General features: G+C 45.0%; 1 protein-coding gene across 1 annotated transcript; it reads right to left on the minus strand.

The window, feature by feature from the left end:
- Nucleotides 1-731: 731 nt before the first annotated feature.
- Nucleotides 732-10,946, minus strand: EIF2B5 (eukaryotic translation initiation factor 2B subunit epsilon). Its single transcript, XM_019958786.2, has 16 exons — nt 10,709-10,946; nt 9,122-9,246; nt 8,080-8,265; nt 7,811-7,988; nt 7,641-7,721; nt 7,286-7,363; nt 6,438-6,750; nt 5,379-5,524; nt 5,021-5,162; nt 4,797-4,898; nt 4,368-4,475; nt 4,141-4,231; nt 3,720-3,843; nt 2,925-3,050; nt 2,398-2,508; nt 732-2,231 (listed from the first exon to the last, which is right to left on the minus strand). The coding sequence occupies exons 1-16, from the start codon at nt 10,922-10,924 to the stop codon at nt 2,172-2,174; spliced, it is 2,187 nt and encodes a 728-aa protein (XP_019814345.2). The 5' UTR covers nt 10,925-10,946; the 3' UTR covers nt 732-2,171.
- Nucleotides 10,947-17,247: the final 6,301 nt, after the last annotated feature.

Raw genomic sequence — 17,247 nt, forward strand, 5'->3', positions numbered from 1 at the left:
TTTACTTTTTTTCCAAAATGTTGATGTCTCTCACTCATTGCTGTCACCTTGTTTTCCTTGTCATAGAGTCATGTGCCTTTTTCGAAAAATTCCTCTGTTGACATTTGAAAGGGGTTTTGGAGGGAGTAAAAAGCCCATGTGTTCAATCTGCCATACTCAAGTGGAAACCCTTTGCTTTGCTTATAATGTTCCCTTCTACTTTTTTTTTTAGGGCCACTCAGGTGTCACAATCCTGTAAGCCTTCTCCCTAAGCACCCAAACTAGAAGGAGTATCTTCCTTCTAAAAAGTTCTACAGGCCACTTCTGATCTCTGCCACCCACTAGGTATAAATTAGAGGTACTCTACAGTTATTTGTACTTAACTGCCCCTATGAGATCCATCTATAACCTTCACATGCTTTCTATTCACTAGGTCCTATATCTGACAAAGAACTGAAGTTGCTCAGTCATGTCCGACTGTTTGAGACCCCGTGGACTGTAGCCCACCAGGCTCCTCTGTCCATGGGATTCTCCAGGCAAGAACACTGGAGTGGGTTGCCATTTCCTTCTCCACAGGATCTTCCCAACCCAGGGATCGAACCCAGAAACTGAGATTTACTGAATAAGAAAAGTAAATTAAGCCAAATCTCAGCCACCCTGTTTCTCCCTCTTCAGAAACACTGAGTAATGCCCCTTCACACTCCTGAACACAGTTCAGTATCCCCTTCCTCAGCTTACTCCTTTCTACCCAATTGAAATGAAGAAAGGCAACTATTTTATTTGATGTCCAAGAGGGCCACTTGTTATCAGAGACATCTGCCAGAGTTAAGTGTTAACAGAGTGAGGATTATAGGAAAGCAACAAAAAACTCAATAAGACAAGACAGAAGGGCATGTCTCATGGTCTAAGTTAAAGCAGACAATATTGGAACCTGACAAACTCCAGTTCTAGAGTCTAATAACAAAACCTTGCTCTATTAATTACTATTTATGGGACCTCTATGAACTTTAGACTCCTGATCGGAAAATGGGGATAAGACCTACTTCATAGGGCTGAGGTTGCCATTTCCTTCTCCAATGCATGAAAGTGAAAAGTGAAAGGGAAGTCGCTCAGTCGTGTCCGACTCTTAGCGACCCCATGGACTGCAGCCTACCACGCTCCTCCATCCATGGGACTCTCCAGGCAAAGTACTGGAGTGGGGTGCCATTGCCTTCTCCAGAAGATTAACTAAAATAACACATATTAGGGGACAGCCCATTTCAGATCTTCCTCTGTTCTTAAGACTATCCATTGCTGGCCTGAGGTTGTATTTGCATCTGGAGGGAATTTCCCTTCACTGAGACACTGAAAATGGTGAAGGAAAAAGAATTCTGGACGAGGATCAAGTCCTTAACTTTATCCCCCGAGTCATGAGACCTTGAACAAATTCCCTTATTTTGAAGATGAAGAGTAGCCCTGTTACCTGACAGTGGTACTGGATCAACTGGACAAAGCATGTGATGGACTGGCAGGTGGTTAATGGACTTTACATATGCTTGGTATCATCACCCTCTGAAGAAGTGTTTGGACTAGGACTCTCTATGGAACCTGGTTTGGGCACACCACTCCAGGACCACAAATTGGTTCACAAAGGCTGGAAAAGAATCTAGCCCTTCCACTATCATGACAATGGCAATGGTCAACTAGCAAGGCACCACAGTACCATCTAGTGGCCACAACACCCCTCTTCTCCCTCTCCACCAGGTGGTTAAGGAAAGGCTACTACTGCATGAGAGGTTCAGAACTCTTTGGTCACATCAATGGCTGATCAGTCAGAGTTGGAGAGAAAGCAAATATACCCCTCTCTTTGTTTTTTTTTTTAATATTAACAAATACAAGCAGCAGAGAGGGCCAATTGCTTCTGCTATTCCCTGAGGGGAACCAGAGGACAAAGCTGTTCCTCTGGTCTTCCTCTAACCGCAGGGCCTGCTTAGCTCCTCCTTAGGCAGAGCTGTTATCCAGCCCAACTTCCCTCATCCCCACTCCCCAGTCAGGATGGTTGCTGATGGTGGGAAGAATACTGTAGTTCCAGCCTCTGCTCCAGTCTCAGTTCAGACGGTGGTCACTCATCCTTTTGAACTAATCTCTCACTTGTCCTGGCCCAGAAACCTTGAGGTTAATCAACAACACCCACAGAAGCAGGCAGTGTGACTTCAGTCATCTTCAGATGACTCCTCTTCTGCCTCTTTTAGCCACTGGATGAACCTCTGCAGCTGTAAGGAAGAAGAGTGGAGAGCTACTGAGGGGGACTCACATAACCCTCCTGTTCTCCTTAGTGGATAACCAACCAGAGGCCCAGGGACCAACCACCTGGAGTCTGGGGCCAGGAGCCAGGGAACCAGACAACGACTGCAGTGAGAGGAAGGCAGCCTGACTCACCTGCTGGTTCTTTCGCAACTGCTGGCCTTTGTCAGTTACCTCCCTTCGGCTGAACCAGCTCAGAATTGTTTCCTCAGCCAGGATCTCCAGTTGGTAAAAAGCCATCAGTACCTACAGAAGGCCAGCAGAGGAGGTCTCAGGGGCCTTGCAGGGTTTAAGATACAATGGATAACAGAGGAAGAGGCAGCAAGATCTAGTGGCTTCCTACCAGGCCCTCAGCTGCCTCCTATACACTGTGGAGTCTCCTCCAAAACAGACAAGAGTGAGCTGTTCACTCTGACACTGGGACAGGTCTGACTTCTGTAACTGTAGCGCTCCACACATTCCCAGGACAACCTCCAAATGGCTGCCTTACTAGCTTGGCTCCAAGCTGTACTATCCCAGCAATGAGCACAACACTACAGGTGGATGACGCTATTAACCAAACTCCATATGGATTCACGTCAGTCTATACTGTGTCTCCATGGAGGTCACCAAAGCCTGTTTCAAAGTAAATGCAGGACTATGTGGCTTGGGGTGGTATTCACCTTGGCCATGGAAGTGCTAAGAGCTTCATGCTCCAAAAAGAAGTCCTCAATGGCTGCCAAAGATTCCAAATGATCAGCGGCGCGCTTTATGTAGTTCCTAAAGACAGGGCTCCAGGCCTTGAGCAACTGTGGGAAAGAGGAGAAGCTGCAATATATTCCTGAGCATGCATCTAGACCTGGACAATAAAGAGAATCAATCATGATAACATGGGTCTTTCACGACAAGAGGTGGTTGCCTGGTGGTCTAGTGGTAGGATTTGGTACTTTTGCTGCTATGACCTGGGCTCAATCCCTGATCAGGGAACTGAGATCCCACAAGTCACAAAATTAAAAATTAAAAAAGACAAGAGATTATACAGGCTCTGTGGAACTATGTCAGAGGCACCTGGGAGCTGCTGGCAGGACTGGAGAAAAAGAAATTTCCTAGGGAAGGTGAAGGGGGTCAGATGCTGCAGGCTGCCTCAAAATATCTGTTCCCAGTCTAAATGTTCACCTTATTCTGGGTCAGATCATTTTCAGTCCGAGTATGACAATCCAGTCCATTTTGGGTATGCCTTTGAATACCACCTGAATACTGGAATCTCAAAGGCCACTCATTACTGAAACTAACTTGACTCCCCTGGACAACCAAACCTGCTCTAGAACCCAATCTGTGTCCAGAGGCAAGGAGAAAGGAACCACAAGTAACATATACCCCGTAAGACCTTCTACTCCTGATTTCCTTTAAAGCCAAGCCCCCAAAATGTATACCTGGCTCCACTCAACCCCTTGTACCCAGCTTCAATCTTTGCTTACAGGAATCAACAGGGTGCAATAGCGGTTTGGGTCTAGCGGGGAATCCATTTGTTGCAGTGGGAACTCCAGGACCACATGGCTCAGTACTTGCATCACTTCCTTCAGGCTTATGTTGTAGGCATACCTGTGGGGACACTGGGGTGACACCAGGGCCTTCACTGGCCCTTTCAGCATATTGTAGAACTATGACTTTGGCAGGACATTGGGAAGAGGAAGTCAGATGCAACATGCAAAGGGAGGATTTTGGAAGGAAAAAGTCTATGCTGAGGCTAGAACAATGTTCTCCCTGTTTCAAATGCTACCAGCCTTGTCCAGTCGCGATGTTAAGGGAACATGTTCCTATTTGGGGAAGAATTAGGAGAGAACCTCCACCACCTAGAATTACCCTGAGAAGATGAGAATAGGGAGCGGCTGCTCTTACTTGAGAGAATTTATCTCCAGGACTAGATTGTCACAAGAAATGTTTTCCTCCTTGCCCCGCTGCAGGGTTCCCAGGACTTCATTCTGAAACACTAAAATCAAAGCAAGAATAAGTTCATGGACCAATATTTTTCCAGGATGCTTTAAGTCATCCAGTCCTCACTTTATGCCCAACCAAACTGGATGTTCTCCTCTTTTGTCCCAGACACTGCTCCCTTGGCCACATACCTTTGATGTCATCCATCTGTGGAGAGCCTGCCCGACTGTCTAGCTCTTCAGAATCCATACTTCGCTCACTTTCAGTTTCACTCTCTTCTTCCATGTTGATTTTGAGTCCTGAGAATCCAGAAGGGGTAAGAAAAAAGAAAATGGAAGAGCCATTGACGGAGAGCAATATATCTGCTCTGTCTGCATGAACAAATTAATGAACAAGCAGTCTGATTCTGATCCCCTGGAGAAGAAAATGGCAACTCACTCCAGTATTTTTGCCTGCAGAATCCTATGGATAGAGAAGCCTGGCAGGCTACAGTCCATTGGGCCATAACAGTCAGACACAACTTAGGGACTAAACCACTGCCAGTCTGATTCTGAAGTGTTCAAACTCCCTCAAAATAATCTGATTTAGATGGTGCATGGCAGGAATGAGGCCTAGCTCACCCCATAGATTCTGCCGTAGTTCCTCCTCTTCCTCCATGTTCATATCTGCAGCTTTCCAGAGGTAGCCCTGGCCTGCAACTCCAACTTCTGCTGGATTGTAACCTGGAAAAGACACTGATCTTTAGCAAGGGCCCAGGAGAAGCACCAACCCCTCAGGAGGAAACACTGGTATTTCTATGGGGCAGAGAGACACACAGATGCCCCACACCTGCTGAGTCTCACACCTTTCAGCTTCATTTTCTCTTTTTCTTGGTCAGCCCCAGAATCATCACTGAACTGACCATCATCCTCATCATCCTCTGCATCTGGAGGGTGCAAAGAGATCACTGAGCCCTCAGGTAGCATGATATCTGGGCCCACTACCACCTGGAGGAGAAAAAAGGAGTGGGTGGCACAGATCCATTAATGCGTGGGAAAAGTACTGCAAAGGAAAGTGACTTTACTAAGTCAAGCAGAAAGCAAATGAAACCACTGGATTGGGAATTTCAATTCAGGCTGGATTTGGTGGACATAAGGCACTTTCTGGCTCAGCATAACCACCACTCAGCTCGTGGCCTATGTGCCATGTGGAGCAGGTCTTACCTGGGAAGTGAGGACACAGTGAGGCTTCAGTGTAACATTTTCCTTGACCTCAGCATTGTCACAGAGCAGAGACTGATGAATCTGTGCTCCAGCAGCCACTCGAACACCCTGCCATAGGAAGGCCTGGTCCAGCACCACATTATCACCTGGCTCAGGACAGGAAACACTCCTGGTCACCCATGGCTCCAATTCCAGACCAGACCACTTCTCAGACCATTTGTGGAGAATGGGGCTGACTGACACCAACAGAGATCCCATCCAGCTCTACTACTCCATCCCCAAATCACCATATATTCCCTCTCCCTCTCTAAGCTCAGGCCAGAGACTAGAACATTGCTCAGCCTGACTACCCTCCACCAGGTTTACAAAAATTTGACTATATACTGGACTTAAGAACCTGAGAACCTTTAAGATTTCTGGAGATCCCTTGAACTCAAGAAACTTATTAGAATCACACTCATGTCTAAAAGTAGAACCAAATTATTCTACCTCTTTTGTTTTGGTACATTTTAAAGTCAGAATCTTATTGTTCTCTTAATGGGGCAGTTCCATTAGAAGCATCACTTTCTTATAACCAAAGTGAGTTATTAAAGAGTATAAAGAACACTAGACTTATAATCAGAATCAAGTACCTGCATTGCCTCTTATGAGCCATGACCTTGGAGGGACAACCACTTTTAGCCTTTTTGATTATCTATAAAACTTATCTATAAATAATACCTCACAAGGTTTTTATGAGGATTAAATGAAATAAAGTACGCAGAAGCCCTTTGTAAACTGCAATGTACTAAATAGGTATTATTGCATGTTAATTATCCAGTTGGTCCTGAATGTGAATACAGGGTACCCTGGAATGTGAAGAGTCACCCAATAATAGGCCCACAGACCACAAATTAAAAGTATCACTGTTTTTACATCCCTGTTCCTTCCTTAATTAAGGCAGCCACTCTAGTTCCTTATTCTCAGGGACTATCCCTCTGTATCCTTTTCTGGACTCATGGGGTTCCCCCAAGTTCCTGCTTCTAGGATGGCCAGCTTGACCTCCCTACCTATACTCACCAATGTGACAGCCAGGGCCAATGACACTGTTAGTGATGGAGCAATTGCTGCCAATGACAGTGCCAGAACCTAAGAGCACATTTTCCTCCAGGATGCTGCCATGGCCCAGGCTGACCTCAGGCCCTCGGTAGATGTTATGTCGGGAGTGAGTGCAGCTCTGGGTTGTGCTGTCAGTGAAGTTAGCCTCTGGGGTGAGAGGGTAGACCCATCGGCGGATGACATCCGCGCAGACAGCAGCATACATGTGTAGGTTGGAGACCCGGGCACCATATTCCTTAGTTGTCACATGCATGTGGATCTGGTTTCCTAAGATCTAAATGAGGAGAAAAAAAGAGAGGTCACCCAAGCAAGCAAGAGAGAAAGAACATCCCCCAGTATAATTCTCTTCTAACTTCCTTAAATTCCCTACTGCTTCTCAATGTCACAGCCAAGTGGCCTGAGACTTTTCTCTGTACTGCTTCCCTCTCACCTCCAGCTATTTTCCTTCCTCCTACAGCCCAATAAAATATGAGACGGGACCAAAAGTCCCCCCATCTACCCAAGGGAAAACAAACTTTCACATTACGTGTAATGGTGGATAGTCATGTTTTTAGCAATCAATTTGTTGATTTTGAGATTTTTTAACATGTCACTGGTGGTCAGATGGTATTGGGGATCTGCCAAAAACGAAAAATGAATCTTCTGCTTTCGTGTGTCAGCAGGGTCTATTGTCCCTGAAGTTGGTTAAAATAAAAAAGCAAATGAAGAAAGAGAGGAAAAAAGGGGGGTGGGGGTGGGAAACCAAAAGTTATCAGCATGACGTAATATTACAGCCCTCTTCTAAAGAGGCACTGGGAGCCTTTCATTACCTCCTCATTTACTAACAGGCCTCGCACAAAGTCATCTCGTGTTTGGTAGTCGAAGTTGTCTGTAAATAGTTGAGCCACCTGTGTGGAGAAGTCAGAGGGGGGTAAGGTTAAGTACTATTCTCTGGAAGCAAACATAGCCTCCTAGAGACATATCAGACACTGTGACAGCAGGACATGGGCCAGAATCCCAAAAAAGTCAGCCAATGAGCTACTGGGGTCAAGATGACAACACCTCTTTGCTATAGAACAGATGGGAGACAGGGGGAGAAGAAATATAGCTTGTCACTTAAGGGGGTGGTAATATATCTTCAGAGTTTTACTCGGTGGATATGCAGCCTTTGACTGAGGAGCTCACCTGAGGAGAGCAGATGCTGATATGACAATCAAGTAAGTCATAGCGAATCTCTACTCCATCTCCACTGCCCTGGAACAAGCTCTGTGGGAAGAAGTTACAAGGACTTTAACTCATCTCTCCTGCTGAAGCCTGTCACCTTCCCACTTCAAGGACCCCAGATAACCACATACCAGAGGGAAAGAAAAACGTCGGAGGCCTTGGGTCTTCTGGAAATGGAGCACCTGATTTGTGGCACTATCCACGGCCACTACCACGTTATCCTCATGACAACGAGTTGGGTGGCTGGGGGATGACTCCTTGAAGATCATCGTCATCACAGATACATTTTTTTCTAGCTTCCGCCTTAACCTATGAAGGACAGGAAGGAGAGAGCTGTAAAAAAGCAGTCCTAGGGCTCTGTGGTCCCAAACCCCACCTCTACTGTTTTTCCCATCCTGACCTGTGTTCTTCCAGGGCTCTGGTAATATTGATGTTTGAGATGACATCCCCATACACCAGAAGGAAGTCAGAGCGCACCAAGGCTTTAGCATCAACATCACGGAGAACATCCCCCAGTGATCTATACAGCTCTGATGTAATTATTCGAACCACATTGAGGGATGTTGGGCGGCACCACTTGGATTTCCTAAGGGAAGGGAGGGGTGAGGGGAATGAGTAAACCAAACATAAAGATCATGCAGGGCTTCTCTATTCCTGCCATTCAACATTCACACTCCTTTGCTGTGATTTTTTTGGAGTTTCTGCCAGCGTCCTCAACTTCAAAGAGATTAATGAACTATAATGAATGGTTTCAGTATACTGTCTTATGTATATAATCTTGTTTTATGTATATAAATCTTGTTTTCAGTATATAATCTTGTTTTATGGGCTAGAGAAGCAGGGCTATTTCCTCTCCATTCCCTGACCAATCCCCAAACATGGATTGGAACTAAAAATCCCACTGAGACTTAGGTTATTCGAAGTATTCTAGGGACAAACTTTCTCTTAAAGCTCGTATCAAGTTTAGAAGCTGTCTGATGGAGATCATGCTAATCCTAGCCTATATTTCCTAAGCTTCCTTAAATCCTGAGAGTCACTCTTTTTCAAAAAGATTTCACTCAACATTTCTTAAGTGTTTACTATGTGCTTGGTACTAAGCTAGGTACCAGGAATACAAAGATGAGGAAGAGCTCAACATTTAGAAGCTCAGTGGAAAAACAAAGATGTTACTCTTATAACCGGCATATTGGAGCCACCAAATAAAAAGCAAAACTCACTGGGACTAAACTTTATGAGATTCAGAAAAAATTCAAATGCTGTTCTTTAATCTTTGTCACAGCTTCAGCTGCTCACCTCCTAAGTGAAGAGAATGCCCTTAAGACCTTACAATGGGATACAAATAGACACATTTTTCTCCCTCATAATTTCCCCTTAGTTACATTCATCCTAAGGAAACCAGGGGAAAAATGGTGAAACATGGAAAGAAAAGTTGCAGAGCTTACAGTAAATGTTCCTTGATTTGAGCAGCCTTCCAGCAACAAAAGACAAAGGTTTCCTGTACACCTGTGGCAGTCAGAAATTCCAGAGTGTAGTCAATTAGTGCCACATTGGCCAGGGGCAAGAGGACCTGGAGGGTAAGAGACAAAAAAAAGTCTGAAGACTTGTTATCTGTGAGGATCCTCTGAGAACCATTCTTTCTCCTACTTCAACCACAATTTCACTCCTCTGTCAGTATTTTCAAACAGTAGTTTTATGTTTCCTATTTAAAAGTAATCAGGCTCCTATCTTTGATGTTTATAGCATGCTCTAAACATGAGTCTGCTGTGCTTAGTTGCTCAGTCATGTCCAATGTCCAACTCTTTGCAACCCCATGGACTGCAGCCCACCAGGCTCCTCTGGCCAAGGGGATTCTCCAGGCAAGAAAATTGGGAGTGGGTTGCCATGCCCTTCTCCAGGGGATCTTTACAACCCAGGGATCGAATGCAGGTCTCCCACATTGCAGGCAGATTCTTTACCATCTGAACCACCAGGGAAGCCCAAGAATTCTGGAGTGGGTAGCATATCCCTTATCCAGGGTAATTTCCCCACCCAGGAATCAAACCGAGGTCTCCCGAATTGCAAGCAGATTCTTTACCAGCTGAGCTACTTGGGAAGCCCAAACACGAGTCTAATGTGTTGCAATTTGGATACAGTAAACATAGAATCTACTTGCTTAGCATCAGACAAAGCTGATACAGAACAGACAACCCTGATTTCTAACACTAGAAATCAGTCATACCTCCAGAAACTTAAAACACCACTAAGGCCTTTTTCACTGTAAGATTTCCTTCCTTGATCTCTTTCTAAGAGCCAAGGTCTAGCCATCCCAAACAGTTGCCCCAAATAAACAGCCAATTAGACTATTTGGAGGTGGGGTGGGGAGTCAAAGACAGTTTTCCGTAAACAGAATGTAAGTCCTTTTCTTTGAAATGGGGACTGCTGAGGAACCCAGCAATCATTAGGAGTAGCTCAGTCCAATTCCCCAGTGTCTAGACAATACAGGGGATGCTGGCAACCAGCCACTGAACCCGTTCTGTTCTCCTATTGACAGATGGCACTGACTGTCATCAAAACCTGGAAAGAAAAAAGCACACTGTACAAGATCCAAAACAGCTGTTACTATGGGATCAGACTAGTCTGCTCCTTTTTTAGGCCCAGGACCTCCCTTTTGAAGGCAAAAGGAGGTTACATTTTCTTTCACCTAAGAATCTCTTTTTCCTAAGCACAAAAGCCGCGCAGCCTCCTCTTGAGGCACTGAATCCTCGTGTGAAGGCTTCTCACAAACACTGGTCCAAGGTTAGTCCTGCGGGCCTCCCAAAATCTGGAGGTGAACAGCACTACGCGTGCCCAAATCTTCCAGCCACTCACTTGGTCAGGTAGTCATCAGGGCTTTTGACCGTCTCTCTGCCTTCCTCCTAACCAGATAAACCCGATTTCTGGGAAAGAGAGTGGGCACAAGTCCTTCCAGAGGCCGCCTCACCACACAGTATAACTTGCTCTAGCCCTGCCACCTACAAGGCCCTCCGGCAGCACTCGAGCACGTCGCTCACCCGAGGCTGGTCCTTGGAGATGGGAAAGAAGCGGCGGTTGAAGCTGTCGGCCACCAGAACTGCTTGTAGGGGCGGCGGCGGTTCCTCCTCCGCCCCTCTGGCTGCCCCACCACCGCCGCCGCCACCACCGCCGCCACCGCCTCCCGGTCCGCCGCCGCTGCGCTTGTTGACCCGACTAGCCAACGCACCAGGCGGTGCCACCACAGTGGCCGCCATCTTCTCTCACGGCCACCACTTCCGCACGGAAACTGACACGGCACGCAGTAAGGGACAAAAAGATCCAGCACTCGAAATGCGAAGGAGTAGAGAAAGAAGGGAGGGTGGAGCCGAGGGCAGAAGAATGCGCATGCGTTTCCCCTAGGTCTGCTTAATGGCTGAGCTGCGAGGCAGAGAGCAGTGGGGCCCAGCGGCGCGGGTTCGGCCAGTTGAGGCACCCGGGCGGCGAGGAGAGGATTTATGGAGTGCAAGTGTTGCCGTCATCATTTGTTCCTGACCAAACTGACGTTCTTAGGGGATAATGAGACTCTCTGCGAAGCAGCTCTGGATGTATAATCTCCACTCCGTGCTTGCGTGCTAAGTCTCTTCAGTCGTGTCCAATTCTTTGCGACCCTATAAACTGTAACCCTCCAGGCTCCTCTAAGGGGGATTCTCCAGGCAAGAATACTGGACTGGTTGCCATGCCCTCCTTCAGGGGATCTTCCCCACCCAGGGATCAAATCTGCGTCACTTGTCTCCTGCATCGGCAGGCGGGTTCTTTTCCACCAGCTCCCAGCACATTAAAAATTGTGGTCCTCAGTTTTCTTTCTCCTCACCTAATGTAAGCCGGCACCTTGGGGAGTCCAGACCGAGTAAGACATTCCTTACCCTCAGGGCACTCACAAGTCTACATAAACACAGAACATGGAATAGTATGGAGAGCAGTAATTCCATTAATATTAAGCGCTGATTGTGGCTGGGAACGATAAAAGCATTATCGCACTTAGTTCGTCATACGTCTCTGTAAGAACATTTTATTCATTCATTCAAGAAACATTTTTTGAAGTCTCAGTGGACCCGACCGACTGGATTAAGTGGAAAAACTAGTGTTGGAACCCGATCAGTGTGAGGTTACAGTTCCATAATCTTTATGCCAAATTATGTGTGGCTAAAATTTTATTCTTTTATGACATCTTCATTTATTCAATCTGTCAGCATTTATTGAAACCCTACTCTGTGTCTTAATCAGGTTGGAAATAAATTTGGAACCAAGAACACTATAAAGTTGAGTTGGACGGGCCACAAGACTGGAGTCTTGAGAAGTGCAGCACCCTAAGGGAAAGGGGCCGTGACGGCGCGTCAGCCAGGCCTGCCGAAGTGCGGGACCTTGGGGACACAGTGGAAACGGGGTGAGGCAGCTTGAGTGTCCTTTGGTTGGAAGGAGCTTTCCAGCAAGGCAGCGCACTCCTTCAACACAAGAACTGTCGGTGTTTCACTACGTGGGAAAGTTTCTGCGTGGCCGCGTTGTATGCCGGGATTCGGAGTTCCAACGGCTGAGATTTGTTTTCACGCGGCGCCTGTGGCTTGGCCCGCGTTCCTCAGGAACGCTCCTCATGGGTCTGATGGGCCTTGTCATTTCTTCCCTGTACCAGTTAGCGACGGTGCTGAAAGAAAACTATTTCTTCAGAATTTTGGAAAATTTAGCTTGGAGAAGGAAAGGCAGACGGCAACTCAGTAAATGTTTTCAACTAAATGGGTATACATTGCAGAAGATGTTTGACCGTCCTACAAACCCTCAGGAAGAAAGAGAAAAGAGGAGTGAGTAAATAAACAGGACGCACACACAAGGGGATTGTGTGGGGGTGTGATGAGGGTATGGAAAGTCCAATTGTAGAAAATTTTAAATGACTTCAGACACTTCAGAGGTCGCGAAGAGTCAGACAGGACTGAGCGACTTCACTTTCACTTTTCCCTTTCATGCATTGGAGAAGGAAATGGCAACCCACTCCAGTATTCTTGCCTGGAGAATCCCAGGGACGGGGGAGCCTGGTGGGCCACCGTCTATGGGGTCGCACAGAGTCGGACACGACTGAAGCGACTTAGCAGCAGCAGCAGCAGACACTTCAGAAAGTGCTGGCTCAGAAGGTAAAGAATCCGCCTGCAATGCAGGAGATGCGGGTTCAATCCCTGAGTGGGGAAGATCCCCTGGAGAAGGAAATGGCAACCGACTTTAGTATTCTTGCCTAGAGAGTCCCATGGACAGAGAAACCTGGCAGGCTACAGTCTATGAGGTCACAGAGAGTCAGATAAGACTGATCGAGAAACACTTTCATCTCAAAGTGTGAGTGGTAAATCCAGGCCTTGTAATTCTGTAGATCAGTAGCTAGATAGATAAGGTTTTAACAGATGTCTGTTACAGAGACTCTTTCTTGACCTGTTGGTTTTTTTTTTTTTTTTTTGCTTCCAAAACTTAACAACAATGAAACAAAAATGGGCAAAGGACTTGAATGGACATTTCTCCAAAAAGATATACAAGTGGCCAGCAAGCACATGAAAGGTGTTTAGCATGATTAATCATTGTGTGCTGTGCTGTGCTTAGTCACTCAGTCATGTTGGACTCTTTGCAACCCCATGGACTGTAGCCTGCCAGGCTCCTCTGTTCATGGGGATTCTCCAAGCAAGAATACTGGAGTGGGTTGCCATGCCCTCCTCGATTAATCATTAGTAAGTGCAAATCAAGACTACAATGAAATATCACCTCATACTCTCTAGGATTATTGTTATCAAAACAAACAAACCCAGAAAATAAGAGGCATTAGTGAGGTTGTGGAGAAATTGGAGTCTTTATATACTATTGGTGGAAATGTAAAATGGTGCAGGTTCTATGGATAACAGTATGGTGGTTCTTCAAAAAAATGAAATGTACAATTACTATGTTTCCAGCAATTCTACATCTGGATATATACCCCAAAAAAGTGAAAAAAGGGACTCAGATATTTATATATTCATGTTCATAGCAGCATTATTTATTCATGATAGTTAAAACATGGAAGCAACCCAAGTGAATGAATTGATAAACAAAAGGTGCTGTATATATACAATAGAATATGATTCAGCCTTGAAAAGGAAGGAAATTCTGACATACGCTACAAGGTAGATGAAACTCCATTGTGGACATTATGCTTTGTGAAATGTCAGAAAAAAGACAAATACTATAGAATTCCATTTATATGAGATACTTAATCAAAATCATATAAACAGATAGCAGAATGGTTGGGGCTATGAGAAGGAGGAGAAAATGGGGAGTGATTTATGGGTATAGCATTTCAGTTTTACAACATGAAAAGAGTTATGGGCAAGGATGGTGGTGATAGTAGCACAACAATGTGAATATACTTAAGGCTACTAAACTGTACACTTAAAAATAGTTAACATAGTAAATTTTGTATTATGTATACTTTACCAAAATAAAAAAATCGGGAAAAAAGCTTTCTGGAAACCACAAATTAACAGACCACACACATACACACACACACATACCACATAAAAAAACTACATAATGAAGTAAATATTTCTTCCCCTACTTCTCTCACTCTACAACTCCAAGAGTTATAACCATTACATTTAATGGGTGTTCTTTCTATGTCCCTGCTAAGTTTGTGTTAGCAGCAATGATGCTGAAGCTGAAACTCCAGTAGTACTTTGGCCGCCTCATGCGAAGAGTTGACTCATTGGAAAAGACTCTGATGCTGGGAGGGATTGTGGGGAGGAGGAGAAGGGGAGGACAGAGGATGAGATGGCTGGATGGCATCACTGACTCGATGGACGTGAGTTTGAGTGAACTCCAGGAGTTGGTGATGGACAGGAAGCCCTGGCGTGCTGCAATTCATGGGGTCGCAAAGAGTTGGACACGACTGAGCGACTGAACTGAACTGAAGTTTATGTATCTAGGCATAGAGTTATATGCCTAAGCACACATACACACACACACCATTTTCATGTATTCAAACACACACACACACATAAGAGTTCCATATGTACAAGCTGGGTTAAGAAAAGGCAGAGGAACCAGAGATCAAATAACCAACGTTCATTGAATCATAGAGAAAGCAAGGGAATTACAGAAAAACATCTACTTCTGCTTCATTGACTATGCTAAAGCCTTTGACTGCGTGGATCACAATAAACTGTGGATAGTTCTTAAAAAGATGGGAATATCAGACCACCTTACCTGTCTCCTAAGAAACTGTATGTGTGTCAAGGAACAACAGTTGGAACCAGACACAGAATAATGGACTGGTTCAAAATTGGGAAAGGAGTATGACAAAGCTGTATATATTGTCACCCTGTTTATTTAACATATATGCAGAGTACATCATGTGAAATATTGGGCTGGATGAATTACAGACTGAAATCAAGATTGTTGGAGAAATATCCTCAGATATGCAGATGCAGATTTCTCTCTAATCACAGAAAGTGAAGAGGAAATAAAAAGCCTCTTGATGAGGGTGAAAGAGGAGAGTGAAAAAGTTGGCTTAAAATTCAGCATTCAAAAAACTAAGATCATGGCATCTGGTCCCATCACTTTATGGCAAATAGAAGGAGAAAAAGTGGAAACTGACAGATTTTATGTTCTTGGGCTCCAAAATCACTGTGGACAGTGACTGCAGCCATGAAATTAAGACACTTGCTCCTTGGAAGGAAAGCTATGATCAACCTAGCTGCTGCTGCTGCTGCTAAGTCGCTTCAGTTGTGTCCGACTCTGTGCAACCCCAAAGATGGCAGCCCACCAGGCTCCCCCCGTCCCTGGGATTCTCCAGGCAAGAACACTGGAGTGGGTTGCCATTTCCTTCTCCAATGCATGAAAGTGAAAAGTGAAAGTGAAGTCACTTCAGTCATGTCTGACTCTTGGCGACCCCATGGACTGCAGCCTACCAGGCTCCTCCGTCGATGGGATTTTCCAGGCAAGAGTAATGGAGTGGGGTGCCATTGCCTTCTCCGGATCAACCTAGACAATGTATTAAAAGGCAGAGACATCTCTGTCGACAAACATCTGTATAGTCAAAGCTATGGTCTTTCCAGTAGTCATTTAAGGATGTGAGAGTTGGACCCTAAAGAAGGTTGAATGCTGAAGAATTGGTGTTTTCTTTCAAAACTGTGGTGCTGGAGAAGACTCTAGAAAGTCCCTTAGACTGCAAGGAGATCAAACCAGTCAATCCTAAAGGAAAGCAGCCCAGAATATTCATTGGAAGAACTGACGCTGACGCTGAAGCTCCAATACTTTGGCTACCTGATGCAAAGAACTGACTCATTGGAAACGACCCTGATGCTGGGAAAGATTGAAGGCAAAAGGAGAAGGAGGCTACAGAGGACGAGATGGTTAGATAGCATCACCGACTCAATGGACATGAATTTGAGCAAAATCTGGGAGATAGTGAAGGACAGGGAAGCCTGGCGTGCTGCAGTCCAAGGGGTCACAAAGAGTCAGACATGACTTAGCAACTGAACAACAACAATAACAGTATTTACCTCATTAGTTTGTTGTGAGGATTATATGAGATAATATATGAAAAGCCCTTAGAACACTGTTGACAGATTATCAATGCAATATAAGTGTTAGCTGTCATTATTATTATTTTGGCTATACTGTATGGCGTGTGGGATCTTAGTTCCCCAAGAAAGATTTGAATCCATGCACCCTGCATTTGCAGTGTGGAGTTTTAACCACTGGACTGCCAGGAAAGTCCAAGTATTAGCTATTATTATGATGATACATTTTTGTCTGCAACAAATTTAATTTTTATTTAATATATGGTGGAATGTAGACAAACTATAACTATTTTCAATGATTCTGTAACATTCTGTAGTTTGGATATATCATTATTTGTTTCTCATCTGATAAACATTCAGATTATTTTTGCAGTTTTTTCTATTGCAAATAATGCTGCAACTATTAATATCATCTTTCTATTGATATCTTTGGGTTTCCCCAGTGATTCAGTGGTAAAGAATCCATCTGTAATGCAGGAGCCGTAGGAATCAGGATTTTGATTCCTGGATCGTGAAGATCTCCTGGAGGAGGGCATGGCAACGCACTCCAGTACTCTTGTCTGAAGAATCCCATGGACAGAGGAATCTGCAGGGTTACAGTCCATAGTTGCAAAGCATTGGACATGACTGAAGTGAATTAGCACATTGATATCTTTATACATTTGCATTAATTTCTTAGAATTGTCTTTAAATTTTTTAATTTATTTTTGGCTGCACTGGGTCTTTGTTGCTGTGTGTGATATTTCTCTAGTTTCAGTGAGTGGGAGCTACTTTTCGTTGTGGTGGCTTCTCTTGTTGCAGAGCATGGAGCTCTGTAGTTGTGGCACGTGGGCTTAGTTGTTGTGACCTGCGGGTTCTAGAGCTTGGGCTCAGTTGTTCCTCCACATGTGGAATCTTCCTGAACCAGGAATCAAACCCTTGTCCCTTGCATTGGCAGGTAGATTCTTATCCACTGTACCATCAGAGAAACCCTAGAATTTGTTCTTAAAGGAGAGTGATTAGTTCAAATTGAA

Source organism: Bos indicus, chromosome 1 (genome assembly GCF_029378745.1).
Source record: "Bos indicus isolate NIAB-ARS_2022 breed Sahiwal x Tharparkar chromosome 1, NIAB-ARS_B.indTharparkar_mat_pri_1.0, whole genome shotgun sequence".
Lineage (NCBI taxonomy): Eukaryota > Metazoa > Chordata > Mammalia > Artiodactyla > Bovidae > Bos > Bos indicus.